The sequence below is a fragment of the Haplochromis burtoni genome, unplaced genomic scaffold (genome assembly GCF_018398535.1).
Source record: "Haplochromis burtoni strain Fernald_Lab_line unplaced genomic scaffold, NCSU_Asbu1 Contig_1, whole genome shotgun sequence".
NCBI lineage: Eukaryota > Metazoa > Chordata > Actinopteri > Cichliformes > Cichlidae > Haplochromis > Haplochromis burtoni.
Genome location: NW_024582362.1, coordinates 4887138 through 4899319, shown reverse-complemented (window position 1 = coordinate 4899319; position 12182 = coordinate 4887138). Strand labels below are relative to the sequence as shown.

The window sequence follows — 12182 nt, the reverse complement described above, 5'->3', positions numbered from 1 at the left end:
CAGGGGGTCTGTAGCATTAGGATCACTTTTAGCTTCTCTTAATTCATTGTTTTAGCCTATAAATCAAATTCTGACTGTTTTGGTTCACTTTTATATTCAACAGCCTTAAAAGCTGTAAAAAGCTTTAAAAAGCATGTAGTTAGCAAGTTAGCATGTGGTGGTGGTAAAGCATTTAATAGCTTAATACTAAATATTTTCCACAACAAATACGGTGCAGGATTCACAGCTAAAAATAGATAAATAAAGTAAATGTATTAGACTTTAATTTGTCTGCTGCCCAGACCTCCAAATGCAACAGTTATGTTAGCCATAGCGGCTTTAAATGTCGACAGCCAAACCTAAACAGATTCAATATTTGCTAATGGATTTAGACTCAATGAATGGTTCTACTCAATCACAGCCCGGCTCTGTTTTTGTTTTTGTTTTTTTTAACTGAAGAAGGGGTTGTTTTTTGTGTGTGTGTCCCCCCCTTCTCTCTCGCCCTTTATTTTCTTTAAAAAAAATTAAGATCTGAAGGACCGCCGCCCCCGCTCCCTGTAATGAGCTTTGTTCATCTCAAGTAACATTATCTTGGTTGTGTGAGGAGAGTTGGACTGGAGCAAACAATGAAATGGACACACACACGGTAACAGGGAGCAGAGGAGGCGAGTGTTACTAGCTCAACTGTAAATGACAGAACAGACTCTGACACAGTGCTGAAATCAAACAGTTTCACATAAAAAGCCTTCAGTTTCTTTTTACCTTCTTTTTCTTTTGGGTGGGAAGAGAGCAGTCCCTTGGAGGAGGGGAGGTCCCAGAAGGCACTGGTAGTAGAAACACTGAGAACATCTCAACACAGGCACTAGGTTGTATTTTAACGCCAATCTTAAGTTACCTTAAGTTTGATCCATTTAAACTGTACTAAATATTAAACCACCGCTCTTGATTTCTGAGCCGACATCAGCCTCAGAGGAGATCTTTGCTCTGATTAGTTTGTTTTGGCTTTTCTCTCTCCTGACGCCATACTAATTGATCAGCTCTTGGTAGTACCAGCAGTGAGCGTGTGCTCAACACCGGTGCGCTGATCGAGTTCTTTTGCAGGATTAAAAAGCATGAAAGGATTAGCATCCTTAATCAAACAAGGATAGATCACAGAGGATGTTGTTTGTTCGCTTTTGTTTCCTCTATCTCATAGTTAAATACGAACTCGCAGCCAGGTAGAAGGCAGTGTTTGCTCACAGTGTGGGCTTCTCTGATGAATACCCCCACAGTGTTGACCAATATGATTAGTCTGTGTTTTATGAGCCACCCATGAAGCGTTGTACTTAATTTAAATAGGTTAGCAGAATGAGAACAACATGCCTGCAGTTGAATTGACTGCCTGCATTCATCCCTGCTGGATTTCTCTTAAATTAAGTGCAATTTGATGTCTGGCATTGCCCTGGAATGCAAAAACCTTCTTAGCATAGTCTGTAATGTTTTTCCTTTTTTTTGTATAATGTCCCAGATTTTAAAAGAAAAGTTCAGCTGCCTCTGTCAGAATCACAGGTCTAAATTTAGACTGAAGCATATATTGCTTTTAATGCTTATAAATATTAAGAAGAATGTAAAGGTAGGATGTGACCAACCCCTCCGGTCGTGCTCTGAATGCAGAAGACAAACGAGGCTCGTGACACGCCTCAATCAGCCGCAGCACTTAACATCCCTGCGAGAGATTCATGCTCATCTGCCTGCATGCCACATCAAACCTGTCCTCCCCTTTCGCCTCTGCCGCACTTATCCTCTCCCCCCGCCCTCCCTGCGACGCCTCAGCCTCTTTATGGCGTGTGATTTCACGCTGTAGGGAAAACGCGACTGGAAGGCCCGCTGGGTTCACGTCAGGGTCCGGGAAATTGCCACAGGCTGTTACGTGTCGAAGCACACAGAGGAATCTGGCAGGTTTTGGCTCTCATAAAACCCCGGGTTGTTGTGTGTTTCTAAGAAGTCAACTGTCATTTATCATCTGCCGGTTTCTGCTCGCACGGTTATCAATCTGTGATGATTTATATTCAGACGTCAAACAAACAAACTCGGCAATCCTTCTCCTTGTTATTCATCTGGTCGCTCCTGTGTTCAAACAGACTTTGTAATCACATATCTTGGTCAAAAGATTTTTTCCTCGAAGGAATTTTTTTTTCTTTTTAATTTAATGATATCTCTAAATGAAGGTTAGATGGTAAACACGCTGCAGAAGAACTAACAATTCTGGACATTTCAAATAGAACAAAGGGCAACAGCGCTCGCCTCTCCCTTTAGTATTCACACCACAGCGTCTCTGTGTTATCAAAAAATGCCTTATTTTAGTCTAGGGGTTACTGCAAAACACAGACCCCCCCCCCCCGAGGCAAAGACCTTCACCCCTGATCTCGGAGCTGGGGCTGTTATGACTGTGTGCGTGTGTCTGCGTGTGTGTTTCTGCTCATTCCGACTGCTTAACTTTAAACAAGATGCTCTGAGCCACAATAAACCTTACTCCCTCACCACCTTCCTCCTGCCTTCCCTTCCAATAGCACCCCAGGCCCTGTAAAAACACTGAGGCAGAAGAAGAAGTAGTTGGCAAGCAAAACACAGATAGAGAGCAAGGTTACACCCCACTGCCAGACTGGGAGGATTGATTGTAAAAAGATGCTTATAACAGTGACTCGACCTTGCTTATGAAATCCATATTTTTTTTTTCAAACTTCTCTTGTTAAAGAAGACAAAGTGGTTGTCTGGCACATTTTTGCTCAGACCTTTTGTCCATCAGTGTTCGGTGTTGAGCTTGACAGTATTGTTTTTTTTTTTTTGGTTCATAGGAAATGTTTGTAGTTCCGATCTTGTGAGATGGTGCGAACCATTGCTAAATATCCCACGGGAGTGTTGGATGTGAAAGAATAAACAGCCAATGAAAAAATGTTAAATTAAATTGGGGTTTTTTTTCTTGTAAAAAGCACATAAAAGTGCTGTCTCTCACAGTTGCTCCCATTCACGTATCGCCTGATCTTCGCTCTGCACCAGCAGCTAAAACTGAGGCCTCCCGACTGCTTTTGACAAGTCTAATCATCACAAAATGAGGAACAGACTGTCCAAGATTACAGGAATAACTTTAATAACCTCTGCTTGCAATTTGTCTTGTCCCAGAGAGGAACTCGAGGGCTTTGTGTCCAGAGGTATCCTGAGCCACCTCATGGTGTGTTTCTCCAGGGACCACGGGGAGCACGAGGACGCCGCCACCTCAGCCGCACGTCCCAGATATGTCCAACACAATCTGCTGCTTAACAGCCAGCACATCACTGACGTCCTGCTCAAACAAAACGGTTACCTCTATGTCTGCGGGTAAGAGTGACACACTGGATCTTATTTCAGCCTTAATTCGTGTTGAGTGATGGTTGTTCTTTTCTTTTCTTTGTTTTTTGTTTTGTTTGACGTCCACCTTGTTCGGCTTTATCATGTTACGGCTGCGCTTCTATTAAGTTTGTCACAGCCTGCATCTCACTCACAGCTCCTCTTTCTAACACTTAGGCCTGGTTTTGTCACATTGCTTTCCCTTGCAGTATAGATTCCTTTCTATGCTCACGTTTGATGTTCATAAATTTCACATTTCCAGTTTTGTATTTTTATATTAGAGTAGCTTATTTCCAGTTCAAAATGTTTCTTAAATATTGTATTTTAGGCCTTTGTGCAGGAGGTGTCTGAAACAAGACATTTCTGCTCCTTTCCCATTAAGCTGGCTTTCTCCTGATAAGCTGACCCACACAAACAGAAGGTTGGTAAGAAGGTCACTGAGGCTGCTGTGCTCACAGCCGGAGGTGTGAATCCTGTGAAGCCAAACTTTTGGCTCACTGGATAATTGCACATATGAAACTTCAACTTTTTAATGTAAGAGAAAGCTCGATGAGAGCTAGACTGTTTGGGCGGTTCAGGAGAGAGCGAGGGTTCACAGTCTGCCAGTTCGGGGGTGTCCCGTCTACCTGCAGAGAACTGTTGTCAGATGGAGGCAGTGTTCAAGCATTGTACAAAATACAAGGCTTTTGCTGTTGTCGGTCCTTCAGCCAGTTATAACATACAGAGAGCTGAAGTGAAAAAGTGTAACAAAGAATGTGACGCCACACTCTGCGCTCTTCGTGCAGTGTTTTTGATCTTTGATGGTTTTTTTTGTGGTTTGTGGTGCTGTCGATCCCTCACTTATTCCGGCCCACTTGTCGTCCAATCAGCAACCAGCAGATGTATATGTCATCCGCTTCCAGCGATGCGCAGCTGGGATATTTGGGGGCGGGTGAGAAGCCCTCTCTGTCCAAAAGGAAATGTGTGCGCAGACGGACACATTTGTGAAACTAAGTTACATTTTAGTTGTAGTCGTGGTGAAATATATTCTGAATGTGGTTTATTGTGTATAAAGCCAGTGCTTCCAAATAAAGTTCCTGTAGTTACTGTGGCGTATAACACCATAATCAAGTTCATCATTTCTCGCAGAATGAATTTTTGGGTAACTTTGAAATATGGGCAGCATTTGGGATCTAGGCTGTAACTCTGTTAGGCTGACTATGTGCCAGCGCACACAGAACACGAGGCAGAAGATTTGAGTCAGGCTTTCTGAGTTAGCGTGCAGGCTTCTCGTCAGTTTTGCCAAGGACTCCTGAGTCACTGAAGACAATCCAGCTCGATCTGGTGCTTTCAGAGTGGTCGATAGCAAGTGTGCAGCGAATGAGCATAAAATCCATAAAGCACATATGAATCGTCCTTTTTGTTTATCCGCTCAGCATGCAGTGATCCAGAAAAATGTACACACTAAAAAGTAATGAAGCTCTGTATTTTATATGACCACCTTTTGGCTTGTAAACGGCGAACACTCGCAGGTGTTTGGCAGGTACGTTGTTTCACTCCTGCTGGAGAATTTGCCACGATTCTAATGTGGGTTTACAATCAGGAGCTCTTTTTAAACCAATTCTGCCTTAATGCGTTTAAGAAGACCCCTGTTTATGACACGTTGGCTTGTTTAGACTAAACCACACCACCCCGACGTGTGATTTCTACAAGGTATGGCAACGTTGTGGAATCAGAGAGGCGTTACATCTAACACGGCGGCGGCGGCTTCCCGCTACGGCGGCTCTGACTTTTACACAGGCTACGATTCGGCTCTGTCACTTGCCTCTGCTGCTGGCTTGAAGGAGCAACAAGAAAGCCTTCCCATTCTGCCTTTGTACCTTTTATGCAGAAAGCTACGGGCAAAATAAAGGTGCAATATTCCCACCTTGAACATGCTCTGTGAAGAGGTTTCAGTTGTTTCATGTTGTCTCTTCGTGTAATCCCAAACTCGGTTGATGACGCTGAGATCAGGGCGCTGAGGGAGCAATACCATCTGTCGCAGGACTTCTTACTCCTCTTAACTTTGAAGATATTTCTTTTGAGTGCGACTGTAATGTTTGGGTGCTTCATCATGAGCTCACCGATGGATCAAATAAAGCACCCTACAAGAAAATCTAATAATTTAGTTTTGAATTGCTTTGACATGAAAGTACAACGAGGTTTTTTCTGAGTGATAGACGTGGTTTGTTAATAAGAAAGATAACTGTCTGTCTTCCTTTTTCTTTTTGTTTAAACAGAACATAAAATCATTTTTCTGACATCTTTGCAACAGTTGCCTTCACTCAAATGGAGCATTATGTTATCATTTATATTGCATGCGCAAAACCAACATGCCAACTCATAAATGCATGATGTAGCTACATACCACATTCCTTTTCTCATGTTTCGCCCTTCCCCACCTTGGAGTAGATGACTTTTGAAACGTCAGGCGTGTGGGAATTTTTTAGAGTCAGAAAATATCTCAGTTGGATGATGAATCTCCCCCAATACAACTGCTACAGCAAGATGGATATTTCAGTTATTTCCTTCCAGGATAGACTCCAGCATCGGCTGTGCTCAGTGGTTTTCTAAAAGATTGCTTGCCGCAGCGTATAGACGTATAAAAATCCTGTCGCTTGATTATATTGCTCTTTTCCCTAAAATGACTGTTGTTTTTTTTCTCCTTTCTGCAGGGATGCTAAAAACATGGCTAAAGACGTGAATGAGACCTTGGTGGAAATAATTAAAACGGAGCTGCAGGTGGACCAACTGGACGCCATGAAAAGACTGGCAGGGCTTAGAGAAGAGAAGCGCTACTTACAGGACATCTGGGGCTGACAGTTGATGATTAGATAAGGGCACTTTGCAGGATTCACGGGGCTTTCTTAAACCTTCTTTAAAAAAAAAAATAAAAAAAACAGCATCCTCAGCTGTGACCCAGAGAACCATAAAATTGTCGTGCCGAAGCCTGGAGATAGTTTACACAACTCAGTGCTGCCAAGAAGGAATGCACCACACTGACCCGGGGATATCGGTTCACTACACCATCTTTGGCTTTGCTTTTTGAACAGAAATGACCTTGGTCAGGGCAGTGGTGCTGCAGATTAGTCCTGCAGTGTGGAAATGCTTTTAGTGTAGACAAGCCTCCTCCGTTTGTCCTTGCCTGGAAAAAAAAAAGAGGCATTTACTTCCGTTGGCTGTGATGGAGTGATTTCGATGGGGTCGAGAACGGGATATCGCTCCTGCGTAGATGGAAACAACTCAGCAATCTGTAGCTGTTAAACAAAACACACACGGGAAATGGTTTATGATCATTCAGGTATAAAAGTTCGGCTGCTCTTTGCAAAACTACTACGCCTTCTTCATTTTACCTTAAGTCTCAAATTTCAAATGCAGGTTTTAATGTATGCGATCCTAAAAAAGGGCTGATTGACAGCTGTATAATTTAACTCCACGGAGATGAGGGAGGATTTTCAGTCATTTATCATTACCGCGTGTCAAGACTCAAGCACAGAGGGCGTGATTCTCAATGATAATGCAAAGGCCCGACTAGAGCAATTTATCTAACTGACTTTGTTTGTGCCTGTCTGCCCCCACACACCCAGCAGAGTGCCAGCTTTGGAGGCAGCGAACTGCAAACTTTTCTAAGTCCCGAAAAACCGACTAAAACCTCTCAAACTGTGGGTAAAACAAACACATCTGTGCTTTGTGTGATCGGGAAATAAAAGACATTTCACAGTAAACCTTTGTTGTCTCGCGTTTCTCTCTGCTGCGCACCCACAGGTGTGTTTGTAGATGACCTTACACGCGTACGTTTGAAGTGCATGAAAAGGAGGGGCGTTTGAGAGGCAATGGGAATTATATGGCGCTAATGAACTCCGATTGATTGGGAGCGATTGTTTTATTTAAATTTAAAGATAATTTGATTGTTCAAGGTGACTTTGGTCAGAAGATGAAGGCTTGCTCTGCTAATTGAAGACTTTTCACAATAGGCTTCTTAGTGCAGCGCAGAACCCCAGAGAGAGGCTTCTCAGAATTAAATCTTCTAACAGCGGTCTTCTTTATTTATCCTCTTGTAGGAGGGGGGGGGGGAAGAAAAACATGTTTACAATCTTCACCACTGCCTGAGCTGTAGATGACAACTCATTCGCTACTTATTTTTTTTTAATTTTCTTTTTTTTTTCCAACCACAAAACACAACATTTACTTTGGCAGGAAACAATCCCTGATAGTGAATAATTGGTTTAATACAGTGTCATCAAAGGTGGAGCTGTCCTTGTGTTTGTCCAGGCGCAGCTGGCTGCACCTCCTCACTCTCATCTCTCACCGTCCCGCTGCTTCACCAAGTCACCGAAGCAGAGGAGGACGAAATCAAAATAATGATGCTGTGTTAAATCTAACGGCGTCACCAATCTCATCTCGCACTCATATGCATACACACACGCGCGTGGTGCGTGGCCTCTGTCGAGTTCAAAGCTGCAATCTGATGCTGCAGAGATTAAATGCCGGTACACAAATTGCAACAAGAAACAAAGTTTAATCAAAGTGACGTGACTGTAATCGCTCTGCCCTTATTTACCTGCTCTATTAACATGCCCTCGTCTCCATTTATAAAAAATGATCCCAGCGTAGAGCCTGACGGCTGCTTATGTCACCCTGTCCAGCGACCACCTACGACTGATGAAGTATTAAATTATGTGTTGATAATTAAAAAGGCTCACAGTGGCAGTTTTGTCCTGCAGCGCGAGTGAAAGACGGAGCCGAGGAGACGGTCAGGAATAAATCAGAGTGCTGGAGGTCAGCGCGACCGCAGAACAGTAGCACCTCCGTGATCGATGCTCCTTGTTAAGAATGGCTTAAATGAAGCAGAAAGATGTGTGCTGAAGATAATGACTCTTATTATGGAAGTGTTGAGTGAGCCAAGTGGGGAGATGCACTTTATGTCAATGAGCTCTGAGAATTTTTGAGAAGACCTGCTTAACATTCGACTCCTCGGTGCAGAAAGTACAAGTAGCGATGATGATGATGATGATGAGGGGGAGAGTCACTGGACCTCCCACACGCTCCCTCCCTGAGGTCTGCTAGGATGGTTCCTTAATTAGGCAAGTGACAGTATGTCCAATTCATTTGGCAAAGGTCCTCAGACAATATGACTAACGCTCAAACAACGGTGGGAGTTTTGAAAGTAAACCGCAAGTTTTGACCCTATGGAAGATTTCGTTTTCAGATGCAGTGTGTGTGTGTGTGTGTGTGCATGCAGGAAATGGGTAGTGTGTGTTTGCTTTAGCTAAAACTGATAGTTGCCCTGAATGGCTCAATTTTTTTAAAGTGCGTTTGGTCAATCCAAAATGTAAATTTAAGTCAAAGCTGACTATTTAATAACAGTAAAAGTGAGGTTTAGGCTTTTGTAGGAGAACGTCTGTGTGTGCACAATTAAGAGTGCAGAATTACGATGCGACTACATGACAAACAATTTCACTACCTGGATTATTTTCATTTGTTGAACTCTTTGCCCCATAAAGATGATCTCCTGCACCCGGAATGATGAGTTCTGATAACTCAGTAGGTATCAATAAAGACCTGGTTTTGCAACCTTTAGAATAGTTTTTGAGTTTTTCTGAGGACAGGAATTGGTAAGCAGGCCTGAAATATGACACAAACTCAATTCAGAAAGGAGCTTCAAGGGTTACTCCCAGTAGACTTTCAAGGGGTAAAAAATTAAGGTCTTTGCTGGCTAGTGGATGCGATGGAGCATTGTTATAACCTTCTTGCATCACTGCGTGAATAAAGTGTTTTCTAAAAGCAGGCGGTAGATTTCTGAGTTCATTTTGAGTTCATTTTCAACCTGAAAAGGTCCAACTAGCTCATCGTTAATAACACCAGGACCCCAACTCCACCTTGCTGGCATCATTAGAAGTGGAGCTCTATTTCCGTTACTGATCCAGATATTTCTTGGCGTAGTGTTGACATTTTGACTTATGTGTCTTGTTCAGTAGTGGTCGTGTTCTTACTTATGACAGCATTGGAGCTGCAAGATTTACACTTGATTCTTCTCAAATCTTCTGCAGTTAATTTGCACCCCCCCCCCCTTTTTAGAGTTTTTTGGTGGGTCTGTGATTACAGCCCAACATCTTAGCAATTTCAAGAATATTGCATTCCATTTTCACTTTTCCCCAGTCAGTTAAACATCTTTTTTGGCCCATTTTACCTGGACAACAACAGCAGCAATTGCCTAATAATTATGCACTTATTCTTAAATCCAATAAGCTTTCAACTTTATAGAGTGGAGTTGGAAAATGTGCATAAAAATGAAAATATGGTCAAAAACACTCATGTGCATAATACTTGTGCACATGGTGTATTTTCTGTGAAGGTTGAGGCTTTGATTTAGGCTGAAAGCTAGTGAGAATCCTTCCACTGACACAAGCAGAGAAAATATGTCTCCTTAAAGTTCCAATAACTTGTCCTTAATTGTATTTAGCCATCAGCTCTGTCTGCCATCAGTGACTCAGGAATGTAAAGTCATTCCTGTCACGTGGCATCGATGGCAGCCCTGTGAACACACACGCATGTATGAGTCAGCCTGCGCTTCAGCATCCCAGCTGCATCCCAGCTTGCGCACACACACTTTAACGTCAGCATCTGTCATTGCTGGAGAAAAATCTATGTTTTCCTGAAGAGGCTGCAGCGCTTCTATTGAGTTTCCTGTTTTCACTGTGAGATACCAGTGTTGTTCTGGTCTCTGTTTATTGATGCACCGCGAGAGATACCCCTGCTTCTGATTTGGCAGAACAAACATTTGCTGTAATTGATACTGGCAGGAGGAGGAAGTGCTCAATAAGAAAGTATTGTTCTCCCACTGGAATGGATTCAAATGGCTACAGTGAGCGCTCTGTGAGAAGCGTCAGAATAAATTTAAAACATATACTCGCGGACATTTACATGTGACCTGTGTGGGAAGCATTTTTCCATACCACTCAGGTACTGTGTGTCCAAATGAATTAAGCAGAAAGTGCTTGGCTCATCAAATGTATTAATGATGTTTCAGCGATGGATGTGCTTTCTGTCTCCATTAGTCAAAGAAATGTAAAAATTGGTTGGGCATTTTTAAACTTACAACGACGGATGAACACTTAGCAGAATTTATGGTCTCCTCTGTCCTGACAGCCATAATGACTTATGCAAATTGGAGGTTAAGTGCTGAGATGAGGCAGTTCAGCAAAAACATGCACGTACCACCCAGGATGGATGGAAAGGTGGAGGGAAATGCAGATGGAAGGGTAAACTGTGACCGCTTGACATTTGCCCAGCAGACGTCTTTATTTGTCGAGCGGGATACGGCGAGCTTGTGTTGCTATGTAGCGCAATTAACGTCTGGAGATATCTAAAAATGCACTTGATTAAATGAATTGAAAAATCTAACAGATACCGTGGGTGAAAAGTGCCACCTCATGTTTAGCTTGATCTCACAGTGATATATTTGCTCTGTGACTAAAAGATGATAATAAAGTTTTAAGAGTTTAGACAGCCAGATGGTTGGGATCTGACTCCCATAACCCTGTCAGATAGACTCAAAACCCCTTCAGCAACACAGCCTCTTATTTAAACTCATTTCAAACTAGATATGGACCACTTTAGCAATTACATGGAGCCTGAAAGGAGTTGAGGTTAGATGTTCTGGGTATGTTATGCTGGGAGGAGGCCCCGGGCCAAACCCAGGAAAAGCTGGAGAGGTTACATCTTTCGACTGGCTTAGCCCAGAAGAGCTGAAGGGGGTGGCAGGGAGATGGAGGAGGTGAGGGACTGCTTAGACCTCTGCGACCCAGATGGATGAATGGCATTTTTCAGTTGTAGTGGAGACAGTTTAAAAGGGACTCACTGCACCCAAAAGAAGTCTGGTCATAAATCTATAGGAGAAATTCTGTCCCAAAGAGCCAATCAAAAGCTGAGCTGGGAATTACAGGAACCAGTTGTGCTGCTGTACACAGTAGAACTTCACTACACTTTCAGCTGGAGCCTGGAGCCTATGTATTGTTAGCCTTGGCTTACTGTACCTGTAGCATAAATTTACATGACATTTGTTCACTGCTCTTAGTTAATAAAGCTCAGTGTTAACTTTGCACACATCTAGCAGAAGGATAACTTTCTGTAAATGTAAATGTCCGAAGTGAAGGCAAACTTTTTAAGCACTTCTTCTGGGACCACTGACGAGCTCTCTCCCCATTAATTTAGGTAAGTGTTTTTTAAATATTACAACAGAAAGCATGATAGCTGGACATCCTGGTCTGTAAAGTAAAGCAGACAGGGAAGATTCTTAAACCTGCATGGCTTCAAAAAAACCTGGAAATGTAGCTGAAGCCCTGAAGTCATGTCCCTGGTCAAAACTGATCATGGCACAACTGCAAAAAAAAAAAAAAAGAATCATAAGATGCTGTCAGTGTTTCCATGTAGAATACAATTCTAACAAAGTGAGAAGTAAAGATGAGATTATTGCAGCGAGGCAATTAGATTCACGTGTCTCACATGTCAGCAGCTAATCTGATTAGCATGTGGCTATTAACACATTTTTACATTTTTTTTCTATAAATTACATTTTGACTAATTGGTTGCATGGTAAACTGAACATGTCTGACTATAACAACCACCAGCTCTCTGTCCTTGAGATAAACTTTTTGTGTTGAAGTCAGTTAGCCCAGTAGGAACTAAAGAGACAGCTGTGGCTCTGTCTCTGTAAACGCTGATTAGTTTATAATCTCAGTCACTGATTTCGGGTCATTCAAAATAAAATAATAAGACAATTTTCTAAATTTGGGGGATTCTATGTGTCACAAAGAGAGAGG

General features: G+C 42.6%; 1 protein-coding gene across 3 annotated transcripts in view; it reads left to right on the top strand.

Moving 5' to 3' along the window:
• The window catches only part of mtrr (5-methyltetrahydrofolate-homocysteine methyltransferase reductase), a 32624-nt gene extending 20861 nt beyond the window's left edge, over window positions 1–11763 (top strand). For all 3 annotated transcript variants that reach the window (XM_005912126.2, XM_005912125.3, XM_042227327.1), the window contains exons 14-15: window positions 3139–3333; window positions 6036–11763. In XM_005912126.2, coding sequence (XP_005912188.1) covers window positions 3139–3333; window positions 6036–6180 — 340 coding nt within the window. In that variant the 3' untranslated portion in view covers window positions 6181–11763. The remainder of the gene's footprint in view (window positions 1–3138; window positions 3334–6035) is intronic.
• The last annotated feature ends 419 nt before the right edge of the window (window positions 11764–12182 follow it).